At 43.9% G+C, this 22162-nt stretch overlaps 1 protein-coding gene across 4 annotated transcripts in view; it reads left to right on the forward strand.

The window, feature by feature from the left end:
* THRAP3 (thyroid hormone receptor associated protein 3) overlaps nt 1-22162 on the forward strand; it is a 43701-nt gene that overhangs the window by 5993 nt on the left and 15546 nt on the right. For 2 of the 4 annotated variants that reach the window (XM_081870374.1, XM_081870377.1), the window contains exons 2-5: nt 9439-9532; nt 13221-13292; nt 16804-16965; nt 19917-20804. In XM_081870374.1, coding sequence (XP_081726500.1) covers nt 16829-16965; nt 19917-20804 — 1025 coding nt within the window. In that variant the 5' untranslated portion in view covers nt 9439-9532; nt 13221-13292; nt 16804-16828. Of the gene's footprint in view, nt 1-9438; nt 9533-13220; nt 13293-16803; nt 16966-17860; nt 17999-19916; nt 20805-22162 lie in introns of those variants that run through there. The other 2 variants (XM_081870375.1, XM_081870376.1) reach the window with 2 other exon arrangements.

Here is a 22162-nt window from a genome sequence, read left to right on the forward strand (position 1 = left end):
TCTGAACGTCAGGTAATTCTTTATCTCTTTGACATCTGATGGGAGGGCGTTCCACAGGGCGGGCGCCACTACCGAGAAGGCCCTCTGTCTGGTTCCCTGTAACCTCACTTCTCGCAATGAGGGAACCGCCAGAAGGCCCTCGGCGCTGGATCTCAGTGTCCGGGCTGAACGATGGGGGTGGAGACGCTCCTTCAGGTATACAGGACCGAGGCCGTTTAGGGCTTTAAAGGTCAGCACCAACACTTTGAATTGTGCTCGGAAACGTACTGGGAGCCAATGCAGATCTCTCAGAACCGGTGTTATGTGGTCCCGGCGGCCACTCCCAGTCACCAGTCTAGCTGCCGCATTCTGGATTAATTGCAGTTTCCGGGTCACCTTCAAAGGTAGCCCCACGTAGAGCGCATTGCAGTAGTCCAAGCGTGAGATAACTAGAGCATGCACCACTCTGGCGAGACAGTCCGCGGGGAGGTAGGGTCTTAGCCTGCGTACCAGGTGGAGCTGGTAGACAGCTGCCCTGGACACAGAGTTAATCTGCGCCTCCATGGACAGCTGTGAGTCCAAAATGACTCCCAGGCTGCGCACCTGGTCCTTCAGGGGCACAGTTACCCCATTCAGGACCAGGGAATCCTCCACACCTGCCCGCCTCCTGTCCCCCAAAAACAGTACTTCTGTCTTGTCAGGATTCAACCTCAATCTGTTAGCCGCCATCCAACCTCCAACCGCCTCCAGGCACTCACACAGGACCTTCACCGCCTTCACTGGTTCTGATTTAAAGGAGAGGTAGAGCTGGGTGTCATCTGCATACTGATGAACACCCAGTCCAAACCCCCTGATGATCTCTCCCAGCGGCTTCATATAGATATTAAAAAGCATGGGGGAGAGGACAGAACCCTGAGGCACCCCACAAGTGAGAGCCCAGGGGTCTGAACATTCATCCCCCACCACCACCTTCTGGACACGGCCCAGGAGGAAGGAGCGGAACCACTGTATAACAGTGCCCCCAGCTCCCAGCCCCTCTAGACGGTCCAGAAGGATGTTATGGTCGATGGTGTCAAAGGCCGCTGAGAGATCCAGCAGAACTAGGAAACAGCTCTCACCTTTGTCCCTAGCCCGCCGGAGATCATCAACCAGCGCGACCAAGGCAGTTTCAGTCCCATGGTGAGGCCTGAATCCCGATTGGAAGGGATCCAAATGGTCCGTTTCCTCCAGGCGTGCTTGGAGTTGTTCAGCAACCACCCGCTCAATCACCTTGCCCAAGAATGGCAGATTTGAGACTGGGCGATAGTTGGCCAAATTGGCCGGGTCTAAAGATGTTTTTTTAAGAAGCGGTTTAATGACCGCCTCTTTCAGCGGGTCTGGGAAGGCTCCCTCATGGAGGGAAGCGTTCACCACCCCGCAAAGCCCATCGCCCAGCCCTTCCCGGCTCGCTTTTATCAGCCAGGATGGGCAAGGATCAAGGAGACAGGTGGTCGGTTTCACTCGTCCAAGCAGCCTGTCCACATCCTCGGAGGTAACAGATTGGAATTGATCCCATGTAACAGGACCAGACAGAACTCTAGCACTCTCCCGCCCTGGCCCTGCTCCCACGGTGGAGTCTACCTCCTTCTGAATCTGAGCGATTTTATCTGCAAAAAACTTTGCAAAAGCATTGCAGGAGATCTTGGGGTCCCTACCAGGCCCCATTGGTACAGGTGGTTCTGATAGATTGCGAACCACCTGAAAAAGTCTCCTGCTGCTGTTTTCTGCGGATGCAATGGAGGCGGTGAAGAAGGCCCTCTTCGCCGTCGCCATTGCCACTTGGTAGGCTCGACGTTGAGCTCTAACCCGTGTCCGGTCTGATTCAGAATGAGTTTTCCGCCACCGGCGCTCTAGCCGTCTCAACGATTGTTTCATCACCCTCAGCTCCGGGGAAAACCACGGGGCTGTCCGGGCTCCATGCAATCGGAGAGGGCGCTTCGGAGCCAGACAGTCAATAGCCCTGGTTAACTCCGCATTCCAGCGGGCCACCAGGGAATCAGCTGAAAGGCCATCAACTTGGGATAGAGCATCCCCTACCACTCTCTGGAAGCCAATTGGATCCATTAAGTGGCAGGGGCGGACCATCCGAATCGGTCCCACCTCCCTGCGGAGGGGAAGGGTTGCGGAGAAGTCCAGTTGCACCAGGAAGTGATCTGACCATGGCACTTCTTTTGTTTCACTTTTAGTTAATGTCAGATCACCAGCATCCGTAGAGGTAAACACCAAGTCTAAGGCATGTCCGTGGCTATGAGTTGGGCCAGACTTATTCAGGGACAGCCCCATGGAGGCCATGCTTTCCACGAAGTCCCGAGCGGCCCCTTGTAAGGTCGTGTCGGCATGGATGTTAAAATCCCCCAGGACAACCAGGCTAGGTGTCTCCAGGAGCATATCCGCCACGACCTGAAGCAGCTCGGGCAGGGAATCCTTGGTGCAGCGGGGAGGTCGGTACACCAGTAGGAATCCTGTACTGCCCCTATTGCCCAACTTCCAGAACATGCACTCAGAAAACTGGGTCTTCCCAATAGGACGCCTGGTGCAGACTAATGACTTCCTAAAAATCACTGCAACCCCCCCTCCCCGCCCACATGACCTGGGTTGCTGTGCGTAAGAGAAACCTGGTGGGCAAGCAGCGGCAAGGGCAGGCCCATCTGCTTCATCCAACCAAGTCTCTGTTACACATGCCAGATCAAATCCTCCATCCATGATCAAGTCATGGATGGCAGTGGTCTTATGAATCATTGACCTGGCATTGCACAGCAACACTTTCAGGTCATGTGGGTATCCCTTGCTGATTCTAGTATCCATCCGGTCAGGACCAGACCCGGAGGCAGGAATAGTCCTCAGACAACGACTAAACCTGCCTCCTCTGTAATGACATGGTCTGGTCTTAGCGTAACTCCTCCTCCTACCCGTGATCACTGAGATCGGTTGTCCCAGTGCATTCCCCCCTGTGGAACATGCCCCAGCCATTTTGTGGGCTGGGGCCCACTCCCCGGCAGCCCTGACCCCTCCCCCTAAGAACAAAATAACAACTTATACAAACAAACAAAACTAATAAAACAATACAAACAAAAAATGTAAAAATTACAAGATCATAAAAAAAAAAAAATTTCCCCAAACCCAACCAAACATCCATCCCACCCCCACCCCCCACATACAAAAAATCCAAAAGAAATTTTTTTAAAAAACATTTTAAAAACACTCTGTGCCCCTCCTGCAGTAACACTGTCCTAGTGAGGCCTGTCAGGCCCCGCCCTGGGCCAGATGGTAAGTGGCAGGAAGGAGCAGGGCCCTCAAGCACTCACTCAGGGGAGTCCTCCTGGGCAGCAGGCAGCAAGCACCAAGCAGTCCTTATGAGGCTTCAGGCCCCGCCCCAGGCCAGATGGTAAGTGGCAAGAGCAGGACCCTCAGGCACTCACTCAGGGGAGTCCTCCTGGGCAGCAGGCAGCAAGCACCAAGCAGTCCTTATGAGGCCTGTCAGGCCCCGCCCCAGGCCAGATGGTAAGTGGCAAGAGCAGGACCCTCCAGCACTCACTCAGGGGAGTCCTCCTGGGCAGCAGGCAGCAAGCACCAAGCAGTCCTTATGAGGCCTGTCAGGCCCCACCCCAGGCCAGATGGTAAGTGGCAAGAGCAGGACCCTCAGGCACTCACTCAGGGGAGTCCTCCTGGGCAGCAGGCAGCAAGCACCAAGCAGTCCTTATGAGGCCTGTCAGGCCCCGCCCCAGGCCAGATGGTAAGTGGCAAGAGCAGGACCCTCCAGCACTCACTCAGGGGAGTCCTCCTGGGCAGCAGGCAGCAAGCACCAAGCAGTCCTTATGAGGCCTGTCAGGCCCCGCCCCAGGCCAGATGGTAAGTGGCAAGAGCAGGACCCTCAGGCACTCACTCAGGGGAGTCCTCCTGGGCAGCAGGCAGCAAGCACCAAGCAGTCCTTATGAGGCCTGTCAGGCCCCGCCCCAGGCCAGATGGTACGTGGCAAGAGCAGGACCCTCCAGCACTCACTCAGGGGAGTCCTCCTGGGCAGCAGGCAGCAAGCACCAAGCAGTCCTTATGAGGCTTCAGGCCCCGCCCCAGGCCAGATGGTAAGTGGCAAGAGCAGGACCCTCAGGCACTCACTCAGGGGAGTCCTCCTGGGCAGCAGGCAGCAAGCACCAAGCAGTCCTTATGAGGCCTGTCAGGCCCCGCCCCAGGCCAGATGGTAAGTGGCAAGAGCAGGACCCTCCAGCACTCACTCAGGGGAGTCCTCCTGGGCAGCAGGCAGCAAGCACCAAGCAGTCCTTATGAGGCCTGTCAGGCCCCGCCCCAGGCCAGATGGTACGTGGCAAGAGCAGGACCCTCCAGCACTCACTCAGGGGAGTCCTCCTGGGCAGCAGGCAGCAAGCACCAAGCAGTCCTTATGAGGCTTCAGGCCCCGCCCCAGGCCAGATGGTAAGTGGCAAGAGCAGGACCCTCAGGCACTCACTCAGGGGAAACCTTGGGTTGGTTCTAAACTGCATTTTGAGGAACACAGGGAAGTTACTGATCAGACATCCATTCACTTACCTTTTGTTCTTTCTCTGCTTTCTGTCATAGTAACTTCTGAAGTCCTTACTAAAGCACAAGTCCTATCTGAGCTGCATGGCCCTCTATCCTTTCTTGATCCTATCGTTTCTGGCAGTGGGCTGTGTTGCTAAGCCTGTGGTCCTCAAGTTTTTAAGCGATCTGGGATTGCTGTCTCTGTTTTGGGCTGATAGGTCTCATTTGAAAGTATTTTTAGGCACAGGTTTTCATGGCTACAAGTAATACAGGACTTCATTGCTTCTGTGGTCCTATCAATGTGCATTGTCCATTGTACAGTATCCTGGGATAGGGCTTCTCAGTGGTGGCACCTTGACTCCCCGACCCTGATTTGCATTCAATACAGTGGTACCTCCGGTATCCGTTCCGGAGCTCTGGTCGGATCCTAAGATTTCCGCAACCGGAGGGATCGCTTCTGCTCATGGTGCAGTAGAGCGCTTCTGCGCATGTGTGCGAGGCGAAACCCGGAAAAATACTTTCGGGTTTGCCGCATACATATCCCAAAGGATACGTAACCAGAGGTCAACGTAAGTAGAGGTACCACTGTATAGCACTAAGCAGATCGTTCTGACAGCATAAGGATTTCTGCATGCACAGTGGAACAGTCTTCTCCTCTCGTCCTCTTGTGCTCCCCTAAATCTGTTCTAGGGTTTCCCCATGCCCTTCAGAGAAGATTTGGAGGCACATGCAGGGTTTCTTAAGACAATTGTTCACCCAAGCTTTAGGGAGATCAGTGCCTGGTGCTAGACTACTTGATCTGATTTATCTGCTGCTTTATCATTAATGCATTTTAAACTCTTGCTTTTAATGTATATTGCTGTTTTGTTGTTGGTCTTTAAATAGAATAAATAATAATAATTAGATACTCAGAAATGTGGATTATATAAATACAGGTGTTGTATGTTTGAGCTTAATTGCAATGTTTTATTTTGCCAAGCAAAGTGTTCAAAATATTTGCAAGGGAGAAACAGTGACATAGGCAAAGTCAGCCACCTCATTAGTCCATACTTGGACCTATGCTTATTGTTTAATTAAAATGAACCAAAATGGGTTACTTCTAATCTGGTGTTTAAGAGCAGGCCTTAACAATAAATCTGGTCTGAAAATTCTGAACTCTGTCCCATAAAATGAAAGCAGATGAGAAGTTGGCAGCAAGTTATCTACTTGGCAAGATTAATCTCTCTTCACCAAATTGAGGTGGAAGGATTAAATCTATAGCAAGATTCTAAGTAATACTGAATCCTGTTTTGGCTCTCTCCCTTTGCTGGGATTTGAGCAAGTCTGTTCTTTCTTTCCTTTTTAAGGACAGCTTGCCAAATGTAGCACATATGGTATTGTTAGGCCTTGATTTACCTCTGAGAGGAACTGTAGCTGGGATCCAATTCAGGTGCAGGTGGGTAAAAATCAGAAAAGCAATAGATGTGGTCACTTGGCAGGCTGGGAGTCTGGCAGTGCATCAAGCAGACGAGGATCAAAGGGTTAGCAGTAGGAGGTAGATCCAGGCAGAAGGCTGAGTTCCAAGACAGCAATAGGTTGAAGGGACAGGTGCAGTGTCAAAAGCAGGTTGTGGTAGCAATCCAATCTAAAACTCAAAGGCTACCTAAGAACTAAGAATGCTGGTTGCACAGTAAGGTGCTGGACAACCTGGTTTGAAATCCTTGACATCTTACACCTATCCTTAAAGCATGACGTGATTCTGGACTCCTTTGGAAGTAAGGGTAAGATATAAATTTAGATGATGTATATCTGAGGGTATGTCCTGCTCTCCTTATAAGGCTAGAACCTCAAAAGAGCAGTGTGTGTGCTTGTCTCTCCTGGAAAAAAATTGCCCTTAGGCTAAAATGAAAGATGTGTGTCTGTTATGTAATCCAAATAAGAGATTTGATAGTTTAATTTGTTCATGCGCATAACAACTTCACATGCTTCAGTTCATACATTCAGATGAAAAAGATATTGCAGTATTGTGGCTTCTAGAAGTACTAAGTTCTCACTGTGCTGCTTTTTTCTTTTCTGGGGAGGTGTTTCCCTCTGTGTGCGTATAGTACTTCTGCATAGTGTTCAAAACTCCCATTGTGCTAGGCACATTTTGTGACAAGGAATTTCATTAGCGTGAGCAGTTTCTGAGCTCTGAGCGTAGCACTGTGCCTAAGAGTTCAGATTAAAACTGCAGAGTAGAAGGAAAGGAGGACCTTTTTCTGCCTCCCTACTTCCAGCTACTCTCTGAAGACTGGAGAAGAGACTCTCTTAAGAATATTAGGGGGTGGCCAGAGGAAGGACTAGAGCATGTGAAAAATGAACATAATATTTTAGCTGCAGTTCATTCATTTTTAGCTTTGTATTGTTATAAAAAAGCACACCTAGACATTCCATTGTTGCGCCCATAACCTAGGTTTAAGGTGCCATTTAGCTCCTAGCTTTCATATCTCAGTTTCTAGCACTGCTTCTGCATAACTTGGGTTTAACTCTAGCACACTGCTCCCTCTTGCTTGTTTCTTGCTGGTTCTGTTTTGGCGCCAGTCTTAACAGCATGGCGGTACTGATTTCAGTATTAGAGAGGATAATGTGATTGCTTGGCTAATAAGAGCAGTGATCTACAATTGTTACTTTGGCAACTGCTGCTTGTATGGCTCCAGCAATGACTACCTGTCCCTGCAGACACAACAGACAGCGTCCCTTTCCCTAAGTTGCTGGTGCATCAGAGCGTACTTGGAGTGGGTCTTTTTCTCTTTTAAAGAAAACAAACTTTTATTGAAGAAATAAAATTTCTTCTATAGATATATTTTTGTACATTTTAATGATAGATGTCTTTCTAACACCATACCTATCAGTTTTCAACTGGATGCTTATGCTCCTCAGTAGTATACTGTAATTTAAAACCACTGGTTATGCATGCCGTGATACAGTGGTACCTCCGGTTGCGAATGGGATTCGTTCTGGAGGTCCAGCCACATCCTGAGGAATTCGCAACCGGAGGACCGCTTCTGCGTGTGGCACGGTTTAGTGCTTCTGCACATGCGTGAGCAGCGAAACCTGGAAAAATACTTCAGGGTTTGCCGCTTTCGCAACCCGAAGTTTACGTTACCCGAAGGTAACGCAAGCTGCTGGTCCACTGTATTTATTTAAATTTTGTTTCGTAATTGTTCATTAATTATCTTGAAATCTTACATTTTATTATATAACCCTTTTTGATGTTGTGAACTACTTTGAGCAGAGTTTACCATGGAAAAGCAGCATACAAATAAAATCAATGATTATATATAGCTGCCCAGAGACTGAAATTATGATATTAATGATTTCTATTTGGTCCCTTGTGAACATCTGCAAGGACACTAAAAAAAAAGTGGTTACACAAAGCAGAATAATTTGCTCTGGCCCATAAATTGAAAATTATAATACAGCAGAGTTGTTATTTGAATATATGTGTGCTGAGTCACATACAAAATTGACCAAATCCACATGTTCCGCCTTTTCTTATCCTTAATAAAAGAGGCTTGTTCTGAATAGGAGTTTAGAATTCATTGAGAAATACAGCAGACTCATCTGGTGCTTTTCTTGGAAAAAGAATGGAAGAAGCTTAAATGGAAGAATTTTTTTAAAGGATGGGAAATCATGGCAAATGCAACAGGAAATTGGATTGTAAGATACCGAACTAGGCGCAAATGAATACATAATATAAAAATAATTATGGATGCATCAGAGTGAAGAAATTCTTGTGTGCACAAAGATGAAAACATTCACAGTATTGTTTAACATGGAGGAATGTTTGTTGAAGTTATTGGAGGCAAAGCTGATATGTTTGACTGGAGAAAAAAATCATGGTTGATATTTATTAATAATAGAAAACCCCTTTTGGACTTTTTGTGTGGAAAGGAAAATGAATGAATTTGAGACATTTGTGTCTAAAAATTGGGAAAATATTGCTTAGCAGAAAGTAGAACAATTGGATGTCATCCTAGAGTGAATATTTTGAATAAGTTCTTTTATGTAAATGAGGCCAGAAAAGCAGAAGTCCATTTTATTTATTTAGTTTTCCTTTTTCTTCTGTTCTTCTTTTAAACGTCTTTTTTCTCTCTTCCCCCATTTGTTTTCCCTGGTGATCTCTGCTCTAGGCCATTATGGGGGCCTAGGATTGCACAAATATGAAGGTGATAGGTGAGAGACTGGGAGAAGAAAGGAAAGCTTCTGGGTGAGAGCTGGGAGGGTCCACCACTTTCTGCATCAGACAAAGGTTAAGAGCTACCTTTGAGAGAGAACTCTAGGTTTTCTTTCCTTTTCCTTTTCCTTTTCCTTTTCCTTTTCCTTTTCCTTTTCCTTTTCCTTTTCCATTTAAATTAGTTTCCCCCCCCCCTCTTATTGTATTATGAAAATGCTTTAATAAAATATTATGCAAAAGAGAGAGAGAGAAATACAGCAGACTCCTATCTGGTTAGGACAGACTTCAAAGGCAACATGCCTCTCCTGGGGAGAGGCCATAACATACAGTGGTACCTCTGGATGTGAACAGGATCTGTTCCGGAGCCGTTTGTGGGTCGCGATTCGCCATATTTGCGCTTGCGTGTGGTGTCATTTTGAGCATCTGCGCATGCGTGAGTGGTGAAACCCGGAAGTAACGGAACACGGTTGTCGCAGAGCGTAACCCGAAAACGCTCAACCCGAAGCTACTTTAACCCGAGGTATGACTGTATAGCCCAAAGCTAGTGGCTAAGGGTTAATTGCTGCTTAATTATGGCAAGGTGTGAAGATAATAAATGGTCTGTTTTTAGGTGCAATACAATTAAAACATCCTTTGAGATTGCATACTGTGCCCTCAGTGCTTTGAGACTGAGATGGAACAGGTGGTGACTTCTTGTTTTTAAAAAATTGCAGGTGGATTGATAGGACTGACTACATTGAGGAGTGCTCACTTTACTGCCACACCTGCTGGTGAGGGACTTCTGGGCTTTGTTGTGTTGAACAAAAGGTATGTTTTCCTCTCCAGCTTAAAAAATAGCATAAAAATTGAAGCCTTGCTTGCCTTTGGTTTGCAGTCAAGGCAGTAGGAAAGCAAAGCAAACAACTTCCAACTGCAGAGTCCCAGGTTTCCCTCCCCAAACACTTCAGAAGTGTAAAATAGAAAGCAACATATTCTTTTATATCTGTGTTATTGATAACTTTACACTACAGCATGCAAGTGATTTGATTTGCGGACAAAAAGAGCCTGGTGTAAAATCTTTCTATGCACAGAGCAACTTTTTACGGGAAAGTGGAACTTGTGGACTGTACCTGATTAACAGTGGAAAATGAGTGGCTCAGGGATTAAGATGATTTGAGGGTCACAGTATGTGCAAAAACTGCTTTTGTTTCCAACACCTGATATTTCTTATGGCTTATTTTGAATCATGGAACATAGTTAAAACAGGGAATCATATTTTTCTAATCAGTATATAATTTTTCAATGTGTATGTTTTAATTTAATCAGTGCCTTTTGTCTGGGAGTACGCAGGAGTACACACACCCCTAAACATTTTGTGAATTGTAACAGGAGAAGAAACTAAAGTTTTTAACATTTTTCGTTTCTTTAGCACAGTGAATCGTCAGTTCCGTTGCTACTCCCGATGGCGGCCTCATTTCCTGTCATGGTGTTTCCTAAGTCTCGGACGGAATGAGAGTACAGTCATACCTCGGGTTACAGACGCTTCAGGTTGCGTTTTTTCGGGTTACAGACGCGCCGAAACCCGGAAGTACCGAAATGGGTTACTTCTGGGTTTCGGTGGTAGCATATGCACAGAAGCACTGAATCGCAACCCGTGCGTGTGCAGACGCGGCGCTGCGGGTTGTGAATGTGCCTCCTGCACGGATCACGTTCGCAACCCGAGCATCCACTGTACTCCTAATTTTTGTTTTAGAAAAAAAGCACTGCATTTAATTATGCCTTGCTGAGGTCTTCAACTGACTGCCATTTTTGGAGTTGAGATAGTGTTCTCATGGTACGTATAGAGAGGTGACCCTGCACTTGGCTTGCCCATGTACATCATCTACAGCTATAGGAAATGACCAATTTGCATGGGTGTAACGTTCCAGGACACCCCCCCCCCCAATACAGTACATACATTGACAGGGCCTATGTAAGCCTGTTCTGCCTCTGCCCCATTCTACCCCTTTTGTGATGATTTCAGGTCACTTCCAGGTCAGCATGATGAACAAATGTGCAGTCACACACATATTGGATGTGCCTAAAACAGTTGCTGCCTGCATTTGGTTTGCCAGCACTTTTTCGCTAAGCACCTGCTCTTTGTGTATGCCATGCTATGGTTTTCCTCTTGTGAATTGATTGCAGGCAACGGGGGTTGCCTAGCAGGCAAGGCAGTTCTGGTCCTTTCTAACTGGGGCACACTTTTTCCAATCTGCTTTGTTCTGATTTCATTGTGCTCCCAAGCAGAAGTTAAGCCTCTCTAGTTAGCAAACAAAACAAAACAACAAAACTCTGTCTATTGGTAGTTCATGAAGGTATGGTAGTTATCTCTTTGTTTCATAATAAAAATAAGGTTGTTGGATTGTAAGTATTAAGTTTTGTCCATGAAAGGTATCTTTCATTCACATTTTCTTCCGAACTCCAGAAAACAAGTGTCACAGTCTGCAGCACAGATTTTTTAAGCATTTAAGACAGTTACAGTTTTGCACCCTTCATTCTAAAACCAGTGCTTCTCTGCAGAAATTCTGTTCTTCAGCTCCCATTCTTGGTTAACCATTAGCATTTAAGAGCCAATTTCAGCCAAGCTAAAGCAACAGTAAATGAAAAAATTCAGCATTTGATAAGCTTCTGCTATCAGCATAACAGCAAACCCCAAGATTAGTTAACTTCAGGAAGTGCATGGACAGAAAGTTTCCAATTCCCAACTCATCTCTGCAGTGGACCCACCCCCCAAGATGCCTTGTTGTAGGGTCGGGGTGTGTGTGCTCCTGAACAGTGTAGGATGGGTTAGGGGATTTGTCTAAGGATTCAAACCAATGAGTCTTGTGGCAACTTAAAGACTGGTTCATGAAATTGTGGTTGCCTTCTAAGGTGACAAGGCTCTTTATTGTTTTTGCTGCAACAAACTAGCACAGCTTACCCCCCTGGAAATTTCTGCTGACAGATTTATGTGGCAGCTAAAGCTTTATTTGTCTTGGCATATATGATTGTTGAGCATAGCAATTCCAGACAGAGACTCCAGCTTCTGCGATCAATGTGTGGGCAGCAGGAAGAGGAACGAGAGCAGTGGCTCATTCGAAGGCATGGGTGGGAAATCTTTCTGGCCCAGCAGGTCATAATCCCTTCCCACCCCCACAGGCCAACTTTGATAGGTAGATTGTCCTGCTAACCTCTCAAAAGTCCCTTGCATAACACGGGTTGTCAGTCACTTGGGAACCAAAGTGCCAGGGGCTTTGCCAGCCCTTTGCTTGGCAACGACTGGAGCACAAAGCTGCTTTCTGCAGACACCAGCTGCATAGTTGAGTTCCACATGGGGATCTCACTCATGCACCCAATCCTTCCATGTCTCTTCCTGCTACACACCTGACCACACAAATGATGTCAGGTGTGGGGCAGGTGGACACTGTTTGCAGTTCAAATTGGGACCTATGCTAAGCCTGAATTGGCCCATGGGCCAGAGGTTCCTTACCCTGTGCTAAGGCTTGGTGGACCTTATGCAGGATATGGGTACAGATGGTAACTGTTCACATATTTGTTTTATACTTTCTGTCTACCTTTCTCTTTTTTAACTTAAATGCCTCTCAAAACATTATTTATTTACTTTTAATTACATATGGTATGCACCAATTACACAAGATGGAAATAAAAAATAAAACACAACAGTGAACACTCAGAGAACTTCTCCAAGCACACTAACACAGTTCTGTCAGAGTGTATATACCAAAACCACCACAATTTTAACAGACACAAAATGATGCATAGCAATATATTGCTTCAATGGTTGACCACAAAGAAATAAATATTTTGATTGACATGAGTTCATATGAAGGTGGGAGGAAAGAACAAATAATAATAATTTAAATATATTAAAATAATTTAAATAGTACTACCTTATGTCTCATTATTTGTGTAAGCTATAAAGCCACCCCAGACAGCATAAAATTTTTTGTGTTACTTTTTGAAAATATTTTTAAAGCCATGAGGACATAGCAGGAACATGATAACCTATTTCTAATGCTTGCTTGTGAGGCTGACAATGCAAGCTGACTTTTTCCCTGCCCTTCATCCAGAAGGGCTCTCAAGCAGCTTGCAGTTTAATAAAAACATTCACAGTCTTTGCCCTCAGGTTGGTTTGTTTGTTTGTTTGTCAGTCAGAAAGCCATATGATGATACTAGGAGACCGACCAGTAGACAACTGAATGTTTTCATAGTCATAGCCTTTGTAAATTTTGCTGGTTGTCTCTCCTTGCAGGGACTGGAGAAGTGTGAGATTACTACTGAGGTGTGTTCAAATTTGGTAGGCTTATACATGGACACAGTTACTTGAGAAAACAAAGTGGTTTGTGCTAGAGTAACAGATTTGAGGAAGGCTTAATTAGAGTAGCGCTGCCTTTACACCTTTCTTCAAGGTAGAATGGTTATTGTGGATGTTCTCCTGTGAGCAGTTGCAATATTAACAATTACTTTTATTTTGCAGAATTTTTTTATTTCAAGTGGAAGGAGACAGTGCCAGGCAACCATCAAGTTGTGACAAAGCAGTCCAAGTAAGGTAGGTTGCCCACAGGGCTTGAGTGTGTATATTGCATAACCTTTATGCAAATTTATTTAAAATATTTATAGACCACTTTCTGACCAGGCAGGGTAGAATACAGTTTTTAAATACATGCCAAAAAAAGCCAGTGGATTGTATCCTGCATTAGTCATACTCCAAGTAGACCCATTGAAATTAATGGGCCTGCTTTAGTCATGCCCATTAATTTCAGTGATCCAACTAATGTTGGATACAACTTCTATCTTAAATACCGTGTAACACTAATTCTTGTTATGGACTCAGTCCATGGCAAATCAGAAAATGGGTTTCATCATAGGGCTGCATCCTTAGAAGTTTTTAAGTAGAGGCTGAATGGCCAGCTGTCAGGGATTCTGTAGTAGTAGATATCTTGCATCAGCAGGGCATACATTTTATGGTTTTCCAATTCTGATTCTTTGACTTATTTGTTTATTTTTTACATTGTGTAAGTTCATTATACGTGCTCAACTATATTTAGGGCCTTGTTTTTTTAAAGTTCCTATTACTGCTCGTAGAGTCTCACCCCTCTGAAAATTGTTTTAAAGGTCTTATTTCCATAAAAGGTCTCATTCTTTTTTGGCAAAGAATGAGATGTACATTACATTTAAGAGATTCTTCATGTTTATTTTACTGTTTTGTACAATTCTGAAAACATTTCAAGAAAAAGATAATTTTTAAAAGTAGAGAGCTGTGGGCCAGAATTTGTAGAAATGCAGCAGTTAATTGACAGCCAAATGTTTAGGAGAACTCCATATGTTTAGGAATTTCCATGCTCATGATTTCCTATATAATCTTAATAAATTGGGTATTATGCTGTGTTCTGTTGCTCTTTGTTGTGCCTGCATTATTGAATTCTCCTTGCGGGGAGGGGGGCGATAGCAATGAGGGCTGTCATTATGTGTGTTTGTACAAGCATACCTCACTTTATTGCGCTTAGCAGATATTGCTCCTTAGGAGGATGCGGGTGCAACTACAGGCAGCCTGGCCATTTCCAGGGGAAGGAAGCCTCCTGCTGCCACTGTCCCTCTTCAGATCACGAGAGTGGAACTGGCTAGGGCTGGAACCAGGTTTTTCCCCTTCCACCCCTGCAGCCTGGGGGGCCTGGTTTAATAGACTACAGTTTAGTGTAAACCAGTGGTGGCCAAACTCAGCCCTCCAGGTGTTTTTGGAATTACAACTCCTATCATCCCTAGCTAACAGGACCAGTGGTCAGGGATGATGGGAAATGTAGTCCCAAAACAGCTGGAGGGCCGAGTTTGGCCACCACTGGTGTAAACATAACTTTTATATGCACTTGAAGACAAAAAAAAATATGGTGTATTGCTTTATTGCAATATTGCTTTATTGCAATATTCACTTTATTGCGATGGTCTGGAACGAAACCTGCAATATCTCCAAGGTATACTTGGACTTTAAAATTTTACCACTACACTGCTGTTTTTATTGGGGGGGGGGACATGTGGCCCTTCAGATGTTGCGGGACTGCAGTCATTTACCAATGATGCCTGGGACTGTTGTGAGTTGAAGTCCAATAACATCTGGAAGGCTGCAAATGTTCCCTTTTCCTGATTTATATGTACAAATCTAAATAGCATCATGCATGAGAGGTATGCATCTGTGAAAGTTGTAGATTTTTCTGGCACATTTCAAGGAAGAACTAAACTGTGTGTGTGTGTGTGTGTGTGTGTGAGAGAGAGAGAGAGAGAGAGAGAGAGAGAGAGAGAGGTGAGAGAATGAATGAATAGGCTCCAAAGAGCACATATTTCAGTGGCACGCATATATATATGTGTGTGTGTGTGTGCGTGCGTGTGTGTGTGTGTGTGTGTGCGCGTGCACGCATGGCACTAAAATATGTGCTCTTTTGAGCCTCTTCTGGTTGTCATCTCTTTTTTTATCTCTCCCCACATTTATATCCTGTTGGGTACATGTCAGCAGAGGCTGAAATCTTTAAAATCTAATCTAGGGCTTCTTGAATGCTCAGAACACAGCTGACTCTGAAATAGGAGCACTTGTGCTGGAGTGGGAGGAGGGTGAAGTGTTAACCCTTGAGACCACACTGTCTGGAACTCAATTGTGTTGTTGCTTCACTCTATTTAATTGCTTGGAATGTGTATAGGAGAGAGTGTGGCAGAAACAACATCTGAATTTGTCCCTAGTTTCTAAGAAGCAAAAGTATTCCCAGTTAAGGGGTGACTGATGAATGAAGTCAAAACATACTTTGCTGAACAGAACTTGAGCTTCAGTTTGCTCTTTGTACAGTGAAAGTGATGGGCCAGGCCAGGTGTTAGCTTATAGAGTTAGGACTACTGAACAGTCCTGGCAGAAGTAGAGGGAGGATTTCAGGTCCTCACTCAGGATTACTTGAGGTATGCCACTTTACCCGTTACATTTCAAAAATGGCTTGGGAATGTAAGGGAGCACTCTTTTTATTGCTACCCTGAATTAGAACTGTGCTGGGTTGTACCAAGAGCTGTTTTGTGGATTATGTTAAAGTTGCCAATTTTGAAAACAAAAATTCCAAATATGATTATGGAAAACGTTTGCAGAAATAAACAGATTAAGTAGTAAGTTGCTTTTTATAGGGCTTCTGCAAGTGTTTTATGTTTGTAGTACTTTATAAAACCAATTAAAAAGATAAAATAATGCTTTTTTCTATTTTGTATTAGGATATTTTGGGTGGCATTGAATAAAGTTGCTTTTCATTTGTATTGGTATTTGATGTTTTCTCTTTAAAATTGTGTGTTTTTCTCTCACGTGCTGAGTTTTTCCCTGGGTGTAAAACTGGACACACACAAAATCGTCATTGAGAAACCACCTAATCATTCTCTGCTTTGTTACAACTGCATCATGCCTGATGGTTGATTTGCCCCTGCTTATTTCTATAATCGTGGGATTTCCATTTGAGATAATTTTGCTACATTTCTTCCTGTTAAAATTATTAATTAATTATTCAAAACTGTTGAGTGCTATAGAGAAACTCCTTTTCCATCACCAACATTTGAACCTTTGAAATATTTGGAAGGGTTCCTGATTTATTTTGGCTGCAACAAGAGTCCCTAGTGGCTGCTTGATTGTAACAAGTGTATAACTTGGTTTACCAGCGGCAGGGCTTTCAAACAGTCGGCACCTCATCCATGGGAGATAGTATGTAAGTGTTCTTTTGTCTTAAGTGTGTTAGTTGGTGACTGTTAGGACTCCATTCTCACCACATAAAGGAATAGTTACAGGAACCTGGACATGTATAGGCTTTGTGATTAGTAGACTTAAATCAGAAGCAGGATTGGAATTGTTATGGAATAAAAGGGTGTCCAGAGACTTCTCAAGTTTTCTGGTGTTCTTTTTAGAGCTAACTTGCAAAGGCTGTTGGATATATGTTATTTGCTTTGCAAAGAGAATTTTGCTATTCTTTGACATCTTCAAACAGCCAAGGAAATAATCTGGAAAAATGATTCATTTGTTGTTGTTTTTATTTTCCCCTCTATGTTGACAGAATTAAGTGAAAGGAGTGAGAAAAAATGTCAAAAACAAATAAATCAAAATCGGGGTCCCGTTCCTCTCGTTCAAGATCTGGTTCTCGGTCCCGGTCCCGGTCTTTCTCAAAATCTCGGTCCCGATCCCGGTCTGTTTCTCGATCAAGAAAACGCAGGCTCAGGTAAGTGCCACTGGTTGCTTCTAATTGTGTTGTGTTCTTTTCTTTTTACCTGAGGGGAGCCCTGCAGAAATGGGAATTCTCCTGCGGAAAGCTTTTGCTAGATTCCAATTTATTCTACCGTCTTAAGTTACTTCTTTTGTCTGCCAACCAGTTCTATTTTTATAACCTTACCATCCAAATAGCTCTTGCTCGGCCATGAAGTGGGTAGCTTTTTTAACCCAGTGTTCTCTGTGTTTTGGTTATACTAGGCCCTTTTGAGTTGTTGTTTTTGAAGTAGATTATTGCAAGAACTTTGTCTCTAATGAAAAGTTGCTGGTCTTAACTCGCTGCTCAGGATATATGTCTAAGAACAATTCAGTAGAGAGCTATATTGCAGAGAAAGATGGGAGAAGATTTTTGCTAGTGAAAGTTAGGAAAGGGTACTAATTCTGTGCTTTTCCAGTTGGTTATTTAAACCTGGACTGTTAACAAGAAGAACATTCTGAATAATTTCTAGGATCTGTTTATTGGCACATCCTGCAGAACCAAACCCCACTTGGCTGTGCATTGTGTTGCTTTACTTTTCAGAAGAATTTGAGTCTCTAGTTAGATTTTGTTTATATCAGTCATTTATTTTGTTACCTTTTAAAAATAATGGTAAAAGACTCGCAGATTTTCTGTAACTGTTGGGACAGAAGCATAAGTGGCTGTTAATAATTAGTGTGTGTGGTTTCTGAGAAAGATACAGAAAGGGAACAGTAAAATGCAACAGGGGGTGGAGAAAAGGACAATGCCAGAAAGAGGAGAGGAGCCGAAGCACAAACGATCTCCTTACAGAGGGTAAAAGCATTAGGAAGGGCTTACCAGTAGGCTGGGAATGTCCGGCTTCATTGAGGGGAGCTCTGCCAATGGAGAATGAGCCCAGCATGCAAAATGTCCCTGGTTACAGACAGCTTTTGGAGAAACTTTGATTATGCATATGACTTGGCTGGAGAAGTAAAATGGAAGAGGCTGGGGAATTCAAATCTAGGAAAAGTATAGAAAACTCACTGAGGTAGGTTTCCTGCCTTACGTAGGCTTCATTTCTTAGGGATAATAGGCTTGCTGGTCAGAATCTTGTTGTGGTAGAGGGAAGCAGCTTGGGCAGCTGGTTGCTTTTGCTGTCTCGACTGCAGAGAATGTGGCTTGTATTACATTTGTGTCTTTCTCCAGGGAATTCCCCTTCTCTGCCTCAACTCTAGTCATAATCTATTTAGTTCTTTGTAGGAGTCGTTCTACTCCAGTAGCTCTATTTTCTGTAGTGGCTTTGAACCCATGCAGTTACTCAGCTGCAAGCTTTGGGGAGAAATAACTTGCATGTTCTCCCCCCGCCCCCCAGCTGCACAACCTCAGCTGCATTTCATGTGCTGTGTTCTTTCAAGTGATTTCTCATGAACAGCCTCCACAGATCTTTGAAGGGAAACTTTTCATTTTCCATGCCTTTTAAAATGGCAAAAAAGATTTTGGAAGGATCAGGCAACAGGTCCCTCAGCTGTTAAGTGATAACAAAATGCAGTAGCTGTCTAGGGACTGGCTCCTACGTGGGCTGTGGAACACCTCATAATTAGCTCATTTTCACTGTCTGCACCAGGCTGTGTGCATGTCTATTCCTTCTTAACGTTGCTGAAACTGTTTGCGAATGAGACAGAATCCAAGGTAAGCTGCTCTGGTTTTTTTCTTAATAGTAAAAGAGGCTGGATTCACAGAAGAAACAAGGCGGCAACTTCTCTTTGTGTAGAAATTGTATCAGATGTTGTTTTAGACTGCAGACCTTGCTTTTCCGTTTTTAAACCTGTTTTCATTTGACGGTGTAGCTCCTCACCAGCACAACTTCTTGTTACATAATCCTTGTCTAATCTCAGATTAGTCATCCATTTGGGCTATTCTGGTTTGTGGTTCTTCAGGGCTTCAGTTGCAGTTTTGTTCCCTGCTTGGTCATCTCCCCACCCCAATCCTTCAGTTGGGAGATGCAGCGTCTGGCCTTCTTTTTCCTGCAAAGCACCTGCTATTTCAAGTCTCACTCCAGCATTCATGGGCAGCTGCACCCCATTTGTGAGCAGCAGTGGGATTTATTAGTAGCTTTGTATCAGTTGTTACATGAAGTGAATAGACTGCAAGAGTAGTGACCAAGCCAACGTCACTCTCTGAACTTTATGGCTGCATGGGGACTTAAACCTGGATCTGTCTGATCCTAGTCTGACACACTATAACCCAAACAAAGGGAACTTAATCCTGAAATTGTATTTTCCACATCATGCCCCTCATACTAGATACGTCTATTTAATGTGGTGTGTTAAATATAAAAATATACTCAATCACATAATATTGCTTTAAAAATCCACAAACACAAAAGACTTGAACCTAAAAAAGATCTATTTGATTGAGTAGTGTGCCCTGATGGCAGAAAGTTGCTGGCCATTTAACTCCCTTATTGGAAGACAGAAAAATGTCTGATACTCCATTTCTTGTTTAATTTTTCTGTTGCGTGTGGGGGAAGAGAGCTTTTTGTTGCCTTTTAAAAACAAATCATCCATGAAGTGGAATCTTTGCTGGGTTATAGTAAATAAAACTGAAAGGTTACAAATAATGGTTTCCTCTCTACCCTATTGGGTACATTTGCCCCATGCTGCAAATTGAGCTCTGGAAGGTGGGCTTTTGAGGGAGAAAATGCTGCTTCCTCTGTGTCTGAAGTGGTTTTGAAGGAAAACGCTCATCCTAGCAATAGCAACTTTGTTCCATCTGCATTGCCCTCCATTGCTGAGGGTTGTTTTTAAGGAAGGGGTGCATACTTATCATTATGAGATAGAAGTTGGAGATGAGCTAAGGGGAAACCTATGCATCATTATGAAAACAGGTTAATGTCTTTGTATTGCAATCCGAATGCTGTAGTACTGTGTGTAGCAATTTCCAAATACATTTTTCTTTTTCCTCAGTTCTAGGTCCCGTTCGAGATCATACTCTCCATCTCATAACAGGGAGAGGAACCACCAGCGGGTCTACCAGAACCGGGATTTCCGAGGGCATAACAGAGGTTATCGGAGACCCTATTATTTCCGTGGAAGGAACAGAGGGTTCTACCCATGGGGTCAATATAACCGAGGTGGCTATGGAAATTACAGGTCCAACTGGCAAAACTACCGCCAAGCCTATAGCCCTCGTAGGGGACGCTCACGTTCTCGGTCACCCAAGAGGAGATCTCCATCCCCAAGATCTAGAAGCCATTCAAGAAATTCTGACAAGTCCTCATCTGATAGGTCAAGGAGGTCTTCATCATCTCGATCCTCCTCTAATCACAGCAGAGGCGAGTCCTCCAAACGTCGGTCATTGAAGGAGAAGAAGTCTTCTTCCAAGGATGCCAGGGGGTCTCAGGGTGCTGGAGACAACCAAGGGGATGACACCAAGGAACAGCCCTTCTCAGGAGGAACTGCACAGGATGCCAAATCCTCAGAGGGATCGAAATCTTGGCAAGAAGTGGGTGCTTATGGCACAGGTTCAGCATCAAGGGCCTCTGCTGTGACAGAGTTGAGTCCAAAAGAGCGAAGCCCAGCACTAAAGAGCCCTCTCCAGTCAGTTGTCGTGAGGCGCCGTTCACCTAGGCCAAGCCCACTTCAGAAGCCCAGTCCTACATCTTCCAACCCTTCACAGCTGGGCTCGACTCTGCAGAGCAGCAGCTCCTTTCAGGCAGGCTCACATCAGTTTGAGCATAATTTAGCCGGCCTGAGCCCAACAAGGAAAAGTCCTGTGTGCAAAAGCCCCACAACAATCAGTTCCATTTATGGGGCATCTCAGAAGGAGGAAATGGGGATAGCCTTCTCCAAAAGGCAAGTTGTCTTCATTCCTAAAATTGATTGATGTTTGTCTGACTTTCAGCTGACTGTTAGATTGGCACAATTAGGCTAGCCATAAGTAATGTAAAAAGTTTAGTCTCAGCTAGTCAGAAGTTGCAAAAATCTGTTGTGAAAATAATAAAAAGCAGACTTAGGTAATAGTGGTAAAAGTATTGTTTTTCTTAAGTATTGTATTAATTGCTGTGGTATGTGAGATGCTATTATTAACACTATTTTTAATCTCTGATTTTTTAATGGAGAATTACTCAAGGTGGCATACAAGATAAAAATAGTCATGTGGGGTTTTTGTACAATTTCCTAGAGCTTCAGAGAAGATTTAAGATGGGTATTTGATTTATAATGTACTAAACAAAACAAAACAAAAAGTAAACCAAGCCATGCTAATTTGCTACATACATATTTGAAGAGATCTTTTAGTAGCCAGAGGTAGTTGAACTGAAATATTTTATTGTGGGAGGAATTAAATAAATATACTTGGTGCATTTTAATGTTGTATTTGACCTAGTGCATAGCTTTACTTGGCAATTATTATTAATTGAATTTTTTTAAGATTAATTTTACCATACCTGAAGTGCTGTGTATAAGAATATGCACTTCCAAGAGATAGTTAACTGAAAAGTTAATTACAACTTCGATTTTGAATTTTACTAGTAAGATGTCCATTCCACAATTTGACTTCTGTTTATTCATTGGGCTAAATTATACAACTTATTAAACCATAGTTTACTGTTACATGTATGAGTTGTTGTATGCCACGCCCTCCCCTCTGAGGTGTGCCAAAGAAGGTGATTGGAAATATCCAGTTCCAGTTTTAAACTAACAAAAAATCCTGATTATGTCTAAACTCTGGTAGTTCTTGTCAGTCTAACTATGGTTAGATCTTAAGGCACAGTTTGGTCTTGGATTGCTTGAACCAATCTAAGTTCCTAGAGTTCGATATAATGGAGCGTTTTGATTAGTTTAAAATTGTAAGTGGATTCAACATGAAACATGAAATTGGTATACAAGTCAGTAGATTGTACAAATAACCTAAACCAAGGATTGGACAGCCTGTGGCCATCCATGTGATGTTCAACTCCATGTGATGTTCAGCTATCAAGGTGGGTGGTTAGGATTGATGGAAGTTGTAGTTCCACAGACTCTTCAAGACCTCAAGTTGTGCTGCCTTGTGGTTTAGCATTGCTTCCATACTGGCCCATTAAATTACTAGTTAATTTATGAAACAATAAATGTTTTAAAATGGGAAATTTTCTCTGGAAAAAATATGACATTGGGAAACTTTATATAATACTTCACCCCAGTTCAGCGCAGCATGTATATATATATATTTT

This window comes from Podarcis erhardii (genome assembly GCF_964252035.2).
Source record: "Podarcis erhardii genome assembly, chromosome: 7".
NCBI classification, from domain to species: domain Eukaryota; kingdom Metazoa; phylum Chordata; class Lepidosauria; order Squamata; family Lacertidae; genus Podarcis; species Podarcis erhardii.